Source organism: Marmota marmota, unplaced genomic scaffold (assembly GCF_001458135.2).
Source record: "Marmota marmota marmota unplaced genomic scaffold, marMar, whole genome shotgun sequence".
Taxonomy (NCBI): Eukaryota; Metazoa; Chordata; class Mammalia; order Rodentia; family Sciuridae; genus Marmota; species Marmota marmota.
The window spans coordinates 57,152,372-57,165,425 of NW_026000037.1; the positions used below are offsets into that span (position 1 = coordinate 57,152,372).

The 13,054-nt window shown below is 42.5% G+C and overlaps 1 protein-coding gene across 1 annotated transcript in view; it reads left to right on the top strand.

Moving 5' to 3' along the window:
• The window catches only part of Myo3b (myosin IIIB), a 425,075-nt gene that overhangs the window by 233,647 nt on the left and 178,374 nt on the right, over positions 1-13,054 (top strand). Inside the window, exons 23-24 of the mRNA XM_015478942.2 lie at positions 3,003-3,080; positions 5,366-5,571. Coding sequence (XP_015334428.2) covers positions 3,003-3,080; positions 5,366-5,571 — 284 coding nt within the window. The remainder of the gene's footprint in view (positions 1-3,002; positions 3,081-5,365; positions 5,572-13,054) is intronic.

Here is a 13,054-nt window from a genome sequence, read left to right on the forward strand (position 1 = left end):
GAACTCGGCCGCTCCGTGCTCGGTGTAAGCTCCTATAAGGGTAGGCTCCAAGAAGCAGTCCCCGCGGGCTCAGTTCCGGGAGCCGGAATTCGGCCGCTTAGTGCTTGGTGTAAGCTCTGATAGGAGCAGGGTCCAAGAAGCAGCCTCCGCAGGCTCCACAGCCCTGGGCCAGGGTGGTTCCGGGAGCCGGAACTCGGCCGCCCCGCGCTTGGTGTTCGCTCCGATAAGATCAGGTTCTAAGAAGCACCCAGGCGCTGAACCCTAGCAATCTGTCTGCAAGCCGCAGGCGAATGGCAGCCTGAAATTACCTGTTCTATGGCTGAATGAGCTGCGGTCAGTTGAAAACAGGGATGGTGATGTCAGCTTTCCAACATGGTGGCTGCTGGCCTCCTCTGTGGTCTGACCGGTGTGGAGAACCGAGATGGACCGCTTCCTTCCCCCGTCTCGAACCCAGAATTCAGCCCTGAGTACGGTGCTTGCACGGCTGGCAGAAACTGCAGCGCTGTATCCCTGCGTCGCTATCTCCTCGTTTCCCAGCGCGCGCTGCAGACTCTAGCCGCGGGGCGATTTGCTGAATAAGCAGTGTTACCTCCGTGCGACAAACCTCTCGCGTTTGAGTCCCCGTAGCCGATCCTCGTGCGATGGAAATCCTTCCTCCAGGTTCTGGAGCACCCCACTATTGCTGGAAATTCCTAACAAGATATCCTTTAGCCGTCCTGACTTGTCATACTCCCACACAGTGAAGCAGCACACGGGGGCAATGCACTCCCCTCGCCGCCATCTTCCCTCCCTGAATTCTTAAATTAGAAAATACCTCAACGACTTATTATTTCTTCAGTAAAATACAGTGCTGAGTATGTAGGTGATGAATTACAGACAAACATTAGCATTTCCAGGTTGTAGGTAACCAAGAACAGGTTTTCATTTCCTTTCCAAGAGTTACTCTAGATGCAAAAGCAAGGACCGTCCTTTTGAAACAGAGTGCTGGGTGGTGAGACTCAGATCCTACTTGCCGGGGCCTCCCTCCTGTCCACACCACCAGTTTTACAACTTTAGAAGTGCAAATTGGTGCTGCATTCTGTTTTTTTCATTCCCCCCTCTCCCCATTTTGCCACAGGTTACAAATCTGGTGCTGAGCTAGAAAATAATATCTACAATTCCTTTTAAACTGTGTCCCAGTAGCTGGGCCTGGTGGCATACACCTGTAGTCCCAGTTAATCTGGAGGCTGAGGCAGGAAGATCACTTGAACCCACAAGTTCAAGGCTAGCCTGCTGGCCCAAACAAGCTAACAAAATTGTGACTCGGCCATCAAGCATTTCTGGTCACTAAGCTCTTAAATTCTTGAATGCCAACGGTCTACTGTACCTTCTGAAAGGGGTAACAGGTCCACCCCTCACCACCTACGCAGGTTCAGGGAGGATCTCTAAATAAAAGGAAGTTGTTGGGGGCTGGGGATATAGATCAGTAGGTAGAGCGCTTGCTTCACATGCACAGGCCCTGGGTTCAATTCCCAGCACTACACACACACACACACACACACACACACACACACACACAAAGTGGTTGGGGGAAATTCCAGAGAGAGAGAGAGAGAGAGAAAGAAAGAGAGAGAGAAAGAGAGTATGTGTAGGTCCAGTGACTGTCCTTGAATTCTCATACAGAATAACTCTTGGAAAGGAAATGAAAACCTGTTCTTGTGTGTAAGCCAGGTGAGGGGAGAAAATACAGAGGAAAAAATGTTGAAAAAAATCTCTCTGAATTTACCATTCAGCAAAAGGCTGACTCCAGCCAAAATCTTCCCTTTAGTCCTAATTAGCTTACCCCAAACCTCATCAGTTCTGAGCTCTGTGCTCCAGTGGGGGTTGAGAGAGGGAAGAAACCCACAGTGTAGACCCATCTGAGCATGGTAGCATCTCCACAGGGGACCCTGTGCCTTCCCTTTTTAGTATTAGAGCATCCTCCCTTCCAAACACAGACTTTTTCCTTTCCTCCTTTTTTCATTACAAATTTAAAAAGAAGACAGGCAGGTGAGTTGCTGTTACAGCTGCATGTGGATGGACTGCTGGCACCCAGAATGTAGCCCATAAAAGAGAAAGCTGCACAGCCCAGATGTGTCTTCCTCCCGGGTCATAGGGTCATATTCCTGCTCTCTGTTTGGGTTGCTCTTCTAGGTTTTGATAACTCGTCCCTGTTTTTCCCCCTTCTTAACAGACCTGTTTTCTTTTTCCAACCCAATTGAAGTGTTTCCTTCCATTTTTCTCAGTGGCCTGAGCACCCCTCCAGGTGTACCTCATTATTCTCCCCTCCTAGCGCCCCTCACCACTGCTTTTAGCATCCATTTGTTGATTTCCTTGAACAAGGCTGCAGATGTCCTCACCCCACGGGGAGGTGGCTGCCTGGACAGCAGTCCACCTAGCAGAACGTGCTGACATTTCTGCCTCATACCCTGGCCACCTGATCAGGGTAGATGGGAAACTGCCACTCATGGACTCCACCCACCAAAGAAGGATTTTTGTTGTTGAGTTACAATAATGAAACACAGGTGGCTTGTCATCCATTCCTACTTTTTTTCTTCCATCCAGAAATTTCTTCCATCAGCCCAGGTAGATGAAGAGATAATTGGGAACATGTGTCACCCACTGGGTTCCCTGGTGATTTGGTACCTGAGCTCCTGCCTGCAGTGAGCACTTGGGAACTGTGGGAGGCATAAGCATGTTGGGCATCAGTGTCTGATGGCATGGAGGGTGACTGGTGGTGGCCTCATTTCCTATAGTTGGGATCTGTGTCCTTATAATCACCCAGCCTCAGGGGTCTTTCCAGTTTTCTTGAAAAATGCATGTCCTTTTTCTTCTTTTAAAGTTGTCCCCACAGTGTACGCTGTTGTATCTTAAACATCAGGTCCCTCAGGTATTTATCAAATAGCATTTCAGATTTGGGAAAACCTGGAGAATGAAGGAAGTATCTGTATTCTCAAACCACTTCCCTCTCTCTGTGCTTCTAGGTGGACACCCTGGAGGTGATGCGGCATCCGGAAGAAAGCACCAACATGAAGAGGCAAACCATGGCTTCTTACTTCCGGGTATGGGGTCTCGTTGATCTCTAGGAAGACTTTTTCCAGAAAGACCTTGTCAAGCCTTCCTACAAGAGGTTCAAAGTCATTGGAACAGGGCGAAGCTCAAGAGCCAGTTAAGAAAGTGGGGTGGTGGGAGTGGGGGCTGGGTAGGAGTGGAAGTGGCAGCAGAGAGAACATTGGCACTCAGCCCTGTCCATTGGGCACCCTGATTCTGCTAGCCTTCTTGGCTTTACAACTACAAGAGTCAGCCATTTCTTCAGCAAACAGTCATAGTTAATAAAATCCTCGAAGATAGCTTACCAAGTTCAGATACTGAGAAAAGTATGAGATTTATTGACCCATTGCAAAATCCATTTTCCTGAGCCTTATTATTTCCCACATCTGCCTCCTTTGGGTAAAAACATTTGTCTCTAGAAGGGCTCTGTTAAATGCCCATTATATAGCAAAGGTAAGACACAGCCCTCTTCTAACACTTTGCACAGATTCATTCATCTTCAAATTATTATAAAGCATTAGAGCTGGAAGCCTGTTAGAGATCAGGAGCCCTCGGGAGCTAAGGTGGGTAGCTTCATGGTGGAGATGCTGTTACGACAAAGTAGGAACCTATCTCAGTGGGAGAAGAATAAGGTGGTATAATGGGGTTGACAGTGGAAGGGGTTCAACAGGGTTGGGTGATCAGGGGTAGGATCTGGCTCAAGAGCTAAAGGTGCAGATGGGCTGAAGGGCAGGACCTTCAGTGCTAAGAATGAGCTCTGTGGATAGAAGACTCCATGGAAGGCCAGTGGGTGCAAAAGGATCTAAGGCCACAAAGTCCAGCTGAACCACTTGGGTTTCAGAGGCAGACTAAATTGAGCTCATGGTATGATCTTTCTCTCCAACACTCAACCCATGTGGTGATTCCTACATCTCTGGCAGATGGATTTCAGTACCTGCTTGATCACTCTGGTGTATGGACATTTCTAATTGTTACTTATTTCTTATCTTGAAACCCCACTCTGGTCCTGTCCTCTCTAGCAGCCATATAATCATTCCCCTCGTAACCCTTGCTATGTGTGTACACGCACGTGTACACGTGTGTATGTTCCCATGGGATCTGGAGGCTCTTTGACCATGGGAAATCACCCTCAAGATCCCAAGCAACCCACCCCCCATTATTGGAGAAGCCTCTGGCTTATAGTTTTTCAGAATTATACCATGACAACAAGTTTGATGTCCTTAAAATATGGTCCCTCAAAACTAAACTTATCATGATACCTTGATAAGCTAGACATGACTAATTTTCATCAGTAATGGGTGATCATAAAAGCATGGAACTGATTTCTAATTGTCCCTGAAGGATGAGCTGGAAGAGGAGTTCCAGCAGTGCTTGGCCTGAGGGACAGCAGCAGCTTCCCTGCACAAGTATCCCTCGGGTTTCATATCTCCTTTCCTCCTCTCTCTACCAAGTATATGTTAGTTGATCATCATAATCTTCTTTTTCTATAATTTTTTCTTGGTGTGTGTTGTGTTTTGTCTTTCTCTATTCTTCTGATGTTGAAGAATAGAGAAAGGTAGGATTCACTTAGACTCTCTGTTAGTTCTTAGGCTAAAGAAACAACCTTTCCCTCAAAGTTGGGTATTTTATTTTATTTTTTTGGTGGGGGAGGGGAGTGCTAGGGATTGAACTCAGAGGCACTCAACCACTGAGCCACATCCCCAGCTCTGTCTTTGTATTTTATTTAGACATGGGGTCTCACTGAATTGCTTAGCGCCTTGTTTTTGCTGAGGCTGGCTTTGATTTTGCAATCCACTTGTCTCAGTCTTCTGAGCTGCTGGGATTACAGGCATGCACCACCCTTGAGTATTTTTTAGATATTTATTTTTTAGTTGAAGTTGGACACAATACCTTTATTTTATTTATTTTTATGTGGCGCTGAGGATCAAACCCAGGGCCTCCCACTTGCTAGTCGAGTGCTCTACCGCTGAGCCACAACCCCAGCCCCACCCTTGGGTATGTTAACTTATGGTTTATGGAAATTCATTTTGGATACCTGAGGGTATTCCAACTAGAGCATGTTCTTAGATAGGTTTCTGCCAGCGGGGATATTGCTTGGCACTAGGAGATGATTAAAGAATGCTTTTGAATCTTCAGTTAGCTCTAAGGAGAACTTATATTGCCATCTGGTATTATTGATTTCATGTTCTGCTTCAAAGGTCTGTGAGTCATTCACAAATCCCAAACTGCTCTTAGAGGCCCCTCTGGGTCCACGCTGGTGCTAACCTCATTTTGTGTGTGGTTTTCTCCCTGGTAGTATTCTCTGATGGACTTGCTCTCCAAAATGGTGATTGGACAGCCCCATTTTGTGCGTTGCATTAAACCCAATGATGACCGAGTGGCCCTGAAGTTCTCCCGAGAGAGGGTCCTCACCCAGCTCCGCTCCACGGGCATCCTGGAGACCGTCAACATCAGAAGGCAGGGTTATTCCCACCGCATCCTCTTCGAAGAGTTTGTGAAAAGGTCAGTATGACATCTTTGGAAATGCATGTTATAGGGCTTGGGTGTAGCTCCGTGGTAGAGTGCTTGCCTAGCATGCATGAAGCCCTGGGTTCCATCCCCAGTCCTAGGGAGGGGAGGAGGAAATGGGTGTTGCAAATAAAACTGTCCCCTGGTCATTCCTGTCCCCTGTGGTTGCTCCTCCTGCCCACTTCCCTCCAAACAGGTTATTGAATGGTTACCAGCTGCCATGTACTTGCTGAAATGTTGTATTTTTATTGTGTTCCAACTAAGCTGCAGTGATCCAGAGGACAGAAAAGCTTCCTTCTGATCACATTAAAAATAAATATATATAGGCATTTTTCATGTTACAAATTCTTAGGTCTCAAATCATGCAGATATTTATGATGGATGTATCCCTTCATACATGGGCCAAGATTCTGGAGGATATGAATGTACCCAAGCAGCCATTCCTCTTCTAGGGTCTGACATGATATAACAGTGATAATGAACACTTACCTGGCACCTAAAAGTTCCTAAGAGTACAGGACATTTTAGGGCACTATTCTCAACTGTAAAATCTCATTTGATCCACAGAACAATACTAGAAGCTAGGCTCTATTATTATTCTCATTTTACAGGTGAGGACATCAGGTCACACAAAGAATTTATTTTTTATTAGTTCTTTTTAGGTATATGTGACAGTAGAGTGTATTTTGACATATGATACATACATGGTATATAACTTATTCTAATTAGGATCCCATGCTTGTGGTTGTACATGATGTGGAGTTATATGTTCATATATTCATATATGAACATAGGAGAGTTATGTCTGATTCATTCTACTGTCTTTCCTGTTCCCATCCCCCTTTCCATCCCTTCATTTATTTGCCTTTGTCTAATCCATTGAATTTCTCTTCCCCTCACCCGCTCGTTGTGGTTAGCATCCACATATCAGAGAGAACATTTGACTTCTGTTTTTTGGGATTGGCTTATTTCACTTAGCATGATAGTCTCCAGTTCCATCCATTTACGGGCAAAAGTCAAAGTCATTCTTTTTTATGGCTGAGTAATATGCTATTGAGGTGGCACAAAGAATTTAAATGATTTTCCAAGGTCCCATGGTATAAATGATAGAGCCAGAACTTGAACCCAAACAGTCTGTTTTCAGTATCCACATAGTTAATCTCAGTTCACTGCATTTAATCAATGTTTATTGAACACATAAATTGCATAAATAGCTTTCTAAACCTAGAAACTGCCTTTGGATACAGGGCTGCTCTTTTCTGGACAATTGCCACAGGGATGCCTTGTGTGTGCATATGATTTCAGGTCGGATTTACAGAATGTTCTGTGAAGAAATAAGGAACAACAGTAATCGAAAATCACCTCTGAGAAAGAAGCACTACACTCTGAGCATGCCCAGAGAGGAATATTATAATCCATTTTAAAATCTGTTTGCTGGCCACCATTAGTGCTTTTTCACTCCCATTGTAAAACAGGTGCCCAAGGTCATTTTTTTAACCTTATTCTCAGGAGATAATGGATCTTAAATATGGCAGCGCTTGCTTCATCAAGTCTTCCAAATTCTGCTAAATTCCATGGGGATGGGAGAAGGAAGGATGAAAGAGTTTCTTACATCAAGAGCTTTTAAATTAAAAATAAGAATGAGATGGCTTAAATGTCTTTAAGCCTCTGTTTTCTCTCTCTCTTAAATTTGTAGGTGGAGCAACAAAAAAAAAATTAGCTCATAAATGTAACTAGTCAAGTATTTTTAGCCACAAAGTGTTGAATACAGAAAAATATTTAAGAAAACAGGTCAAATGCTAAACAGATTGGCACTTCTTTGTTCATAATCAGAAAGCCATTAGGCAAGTATGAACAAAAGTTTCAAAATGTCAGTAAATCTGAGGGTATCAAAGATTTCTGAGCCAGCAAGTTAATTGGTATTTTGATCCTTTTGAGCAACTTAACAACAAAATGGATGAGCGAGCAGTTTTCCCCCTTGATGTTATTCAACAAATAGGTGCTTCTTATCTTCCTGCTCAAGAGTGCTGTTTTGTAAACTCTTAGCAGGAAATATGCAGACAAAACAATCAAAGGCAGGGAACAAGCCACAGAGCCATTCAGGTTTACCAAGCAGAAGCAAATGAAAGGTAAAAAGGCTGGTATGAGGTTGCTCTTTACCTTTTCCTGTTTTGTGGCATTCAGGACTGAAACCTGTAAGGTCGTGTTCTTGGGATTATATTGTCTCATCCAGAGTAGGGAAGAATTTCTCCAGTCCCCTGAGTCTGCAAACTTGACCACACCTCAAATGCTTCCTTGTTCTATCATCCTAGAATTTTCTTGCAAAATGACTTGGAAGTGTCCTTTCTTATGCTCTAGTCATGGGCCTTTGAGGAAAGGGGTGTCCTTTTGTCCCTGGCTCATCAACCATCAACACCCTCTCAATCGATGGGGCCAGGTGAACTAGAAGTCTTTTTCTGTTCACTGGTGCAAAAGAGGAAACCAGGTATGGCTGAGCAGGTATCGAAACCTCACCAAAGTCAGACCTTTGAGGGACACGATAAGAAAACCACTGTGAACATTCACTGTCTTCCTGGTCATTGGACTCTGAAGCAGGGTCCCTTAGAAAGTCTACACTAGGACTTCATGTATAACTGCATATGTTGGGGTGTGTCCTAGCAAATGCCTAAAGGACAAGATCAAGGCTAATGTTTTGTTTAACTTTTATAGTCGATTGTGCAATTTAATAAGGAGACCTGGGTTCTAGTATCCTTTTAGACTTAGTATTTGGCAAGTAACCCAATATTTCTGTAAAAGATGTTTCTGATCTGCATGACAAGAAGTCAAGCATGCACAGAGCCCACATCTTGAAAGATGTCAGTGATTTCATGCAGATTCCTGGACCTTACCTAGCCTCTAAGACTTCCAGAGATGCTTGCAGACTCCTAGTTGAGATCATAGGATGTGAAAACTGCACCCAGTAGGACCCCATTCATCACAGTTGTTAAATCAGCCTCAGTTGATGGAAATGAAACTCTTCCCTCTTTTTTCCATCGGCATCTTCCGTTCTTCTTGTGATGGCCTGGAGAGCCAAGGTGCTTTGGTATCGCCTGCATCTCATTCTCCCTTCTATTCCTCCACTTCCTCCCCATCAGAAATGAGGAGTCACTTTGACTTCTCTCTCCTTCACTTCCTTTAAACAGTACATGATGAGGTTCTGATGCTTGGACCTGTGAAAGTTTCTCCACCAGGTTTCCTTGAGATTCTCCCACCCTTTCTCCCAAGGTTTTAGTCCAGGCCTGTGTTGTTGGGATGGTTGTTATCAGCCTAATAAGTTATAACCAGGGTTTATGAAAGTCTACAATTCAATGGTTTTTAGTATATTCATAAAGTTGTACAGCCACCAATATCACCTAATTGTAGGATATTTTATTACCTAAAAAGAAACCATATACCCATTAGCAATCCTTCCCTTACCCTTCACCCCACCAGCCCTAGGAAACCAATAATCATCTAACTTCTGTCTCTCTAGATCTACCTATTCTGAAAAATTCATATAAATGAATCATACAATATGTGGTCTTTTGTGTCTGGCATTTTTCCTTTGGCATAATGTTTTCAACCATCATTCATGATGTACAATGTATCAGTATTTTTCTTCCTTTTTATGGATGACTATTCCATTGTGTGGACATGCCACATTTTGTTTATTCACTCAGTTGGTAGCCTTTTGTATCACTTCTACTTCTCAGATAATGCTGTTGTGTATATTCATGCATAACTTTTGATGTAAACACATTTTTTTTTCACTTAATTTGGGGTATTACCTGTAGGTTGAATTTCTGGCTACGGTAGCCCTAGGTTCAAAGTGGCAATATCAGTTTATACTCTGATAAGTGATGTTATGAGAGTTCTAATTTTTCTACACCCTCACCAACACTTGTTATTGTCAGTCTTTTTATTTTAGCTAATCTAGTGGGTATGAAGTAGTATTTTATTTTAGTTTTGATTTGCATTTCTCCAATGACTAATAATGTTAGACAACTTTTCACGTATTTATTGGGCATTAGTGTATCTTCTTAGAGAAAAGTGTTTCTAAACTCCGACGATTTTTATTGTTGATTTTTATGTATTCTGGATACTAGTGCCTTATTGCAAATACTTTCTCTCATTCTGTGAGTTGTTTTTTCTGTTTCTTGGTGGTGATTTTTGAAGCACAGCATTTTTAATTCTTCTGAAGCCCTAGGTTGTCTTTCGTTGATTGTGCTTTGGATGTCCTATCTAAGCAAACATCACTTGATCCAAGGTCACAAAGATTTACTCCTAAGTGTGTGTTGTATAATTATAGCTCTTGTATTTTATATCTATGATCCATTTTGCATTCATTTTTGTGTATGGTAGGTAGGGGTCTAGCTTCATTCGTTCCTACGTGGATATCCAGCTGTCCCAGCACAATTTATTGAAAACATTTTCCCCATTGGACTGTCTTGGCATCTTTGGGGAACATCACTTGACCAATGTAAGGGTTTATTTTGAATTTTGCATTTTATTCTATTCCATTGATCTATGACTGTTCTAGGCCTTTTAAAGCTATTTTGTCCACCTTCATGCCACAGCTTTCTTATTGGACTCAGTGACTGGGTAGGATTTATCTAAAATTCCCATCTGAGCCTGTTGCTTCCTTGAGTAAACTAAGCATCCAAACGTGCACTGAGTAGGTTTCGGCCCCAGTAGGGTAGTCTTCCTGATTTGGTCCTGTCTCCTTTTTCAGTCTCTTCTCTTATCTCCCACTTCACAGATCACACTTCAGCCAAAACTGAGCTAGCTCAAGCTCCCTAAACACCTCAGACTGTTCCAGTCTTCTGTGTCTTTGCTCACACTATGTTGTCTGGATCCCCCTTCTCTCACCTCAGTCTGCTGACTTAATCAAGCCAACCCCTGCCCATTTCCTTAGGACTTTGAATAGGCAGAGTCTTCTCTGATGCCCTCTTTGACTTCCCCAGACTGGGCTAGGATCCCTCTGATGAGCTGCATTGTATAACACTGTATTGTACAGGAATGCTCTGCTTTTCACCTCAGCCTGAACTGTCCGGGAGGTGGGTTATTTTTCAGCCTACTTTTTATCTATGTTATCCAGGGCAGCACCTGCTATAAGTTAGCGGGTGCTTAATAAATAGTGATTGAGTTGAATCAACTCCTACCCTTTCTCCTTCATCTCTCTTTTCTTTTACCATCTCCTGACTCTGGTCCTTGCTCTTTTGAAGCTCATGACCGATCTTTGGAGCTGACTTTGTTGAGGTTAAGGTCCACTTGCACTATAATGGACAACCTAGATTGATGGAGTGTGAGATTTCAGGTAAGTCATGGTAACTCTTTATTAATAAGAGGTGAAACAAATTTGCCTTTCTTCTCTCTATAACTAAGAACAATTTTTCCTGAGAATCCAATTTTTAAAAAGGCAAGCTCAATAGGACAAGGGGCTCTGTTCTAGCTCCCATTCTAGCCCCTTTGATTTTCCCACCTCTCAGCTCACACTCCAGAAAAAAGAACCTTGGAGCTCCCCCACATAGCATGGCTACGCCTTGTGAAGGTACTGTTCTGTGAAATAGGCTGCTTACTTGGCATATTAGTGAGATCTCACAAGAATAAGTGACCAAAGTCAACTCAAACTAGTTGAAACAAAAATGAAAAGGGAGTGATGTCTTGGTTTATAAAACTAGGAAGTCCACACACTTGCTTGGATCCAGGGCATCACACAAGTTCACCAAGTCACTGGCTTTTTCCTTCCGTCCTCCTTGTTTTTCTCTCTTCTAATAAATTTCTTATCACTGGGCAGGCCTCCTTATGTATTTGCAAAGACCACCTTGGGAAGTTTGCCACAGAGGGTTTCTGAGAGTTCTCACACCATGAACTCTCTGTTCCAGTGTGGATCACATGCCCACTCTTGACCCAATCATAGTGCCCAAGGTCATGACCTTACATCAAGTGCCAGGAGTAGAGTCATCCCCACTTGAACCATTGGCCCAAGGGCTCCAAGGAGTGGGTGTAGATAGGCTAAAACATCAGGCAGCTGCCTTTTATTTTGACCATTCTATGCCCTAGAACCAACTGTAACTATAGAAAGGTCCTCCCTACCCAGGTATCTACCTACCTATAGGAGCCTTTATTTAAAAAACAGAAACATTTATTACAAAGATGCAAAGAAAATTTAGCAAAAATCACTGTGAGACACATTAACCTACCTATATTAGCCTTGATGACTCAAAATTAACAAAAATACAAATTAGTATGTAAGAAATACACAAAACACAAAATAGGGGGTATAGGGATAGGAAAGATAGTGGAATGAGATGGACCTCACTACCCTAAGTACATGTATGAAGATACAAATGGTGTGACTCTACTTTGTGTACAACCAGAGATATGGAAAACTGTGCTCCATATGTATACTATAAATTGTAATGCATCTGCTGTCACATATAACAAATTAGAATTTTAAAAAAAGAAATACATAAAATATAAAAATGAATCAGCTGGGCATGGTGCTACACACCTATAATCCTGCTCAGGAGGCTGAGGTAAGAGGATTGCAACTTCAAAGTCGGCCTCAGCCTCATAATGAGACCCTTTCTCAAAATAAAAAATAAAAAAGGCTGGGAAAGTACCTCAGTGGTAAAGCACCCCTGGGTTCAATTTCCTAGTACACTAAATAAATAAGTATATATATATATAAGTAAAAGTGCAAATTATTCGATCTCAATATAAAAAGTAAAAATCTTAGTAAGAAATGTTGGTCAAAAGAACAACTTAAACTTCAAAAACATTACCTTCCAACTAAGAAATAGCTAAAGAGAAACAAACATCATAAATCAATTTAGAAAAAAAAAAGTAAGACAAAATGTAAGAAAATCACCAAATCTTGGCAGCAGACTTCAAATTGGCTAAAATTTGTTAATCAGCTTCATCTTCATCTTTGGACATATGGGAAGCCAAATAGCTGATTTATATCTCATTTTTAAAATATTTAATTGATCTTATTTTTTAAATACATGACAGTGGAATGCATTACATTTCTTATTACACATATAGAGCACAACTTTTCATATCTCTGTCTGTACACAAAGTATGTTCACACCAATTCGTGTCTTCATACATATACTTTTGATAATGATGTTCATCACATTCCACCATCATTGCTAACCCCCTGCCCCCTTCCTACCCTCCCTCCCCTCTGCACTATCTAGAATTCATCTATTCCTCCCATGCTCCCCCTCCCTACTCCATTATGGGTCAGTCACCTTATATCAGAGAAAACAAAAAAATTCAGCATTTGTTTTTTTGGGATTGGCTAACTTCACTTGGCATTATTTTCTCCAACACCATCCATTTACCCGCAAATGCCATGATTTTATTCTCTTTTATTGCTGAGTAATATCCCATTGTGTATGTATGCTGGCCCGGTTTGAATTCATCTTTTTATAGTGGACATATTTCTCTG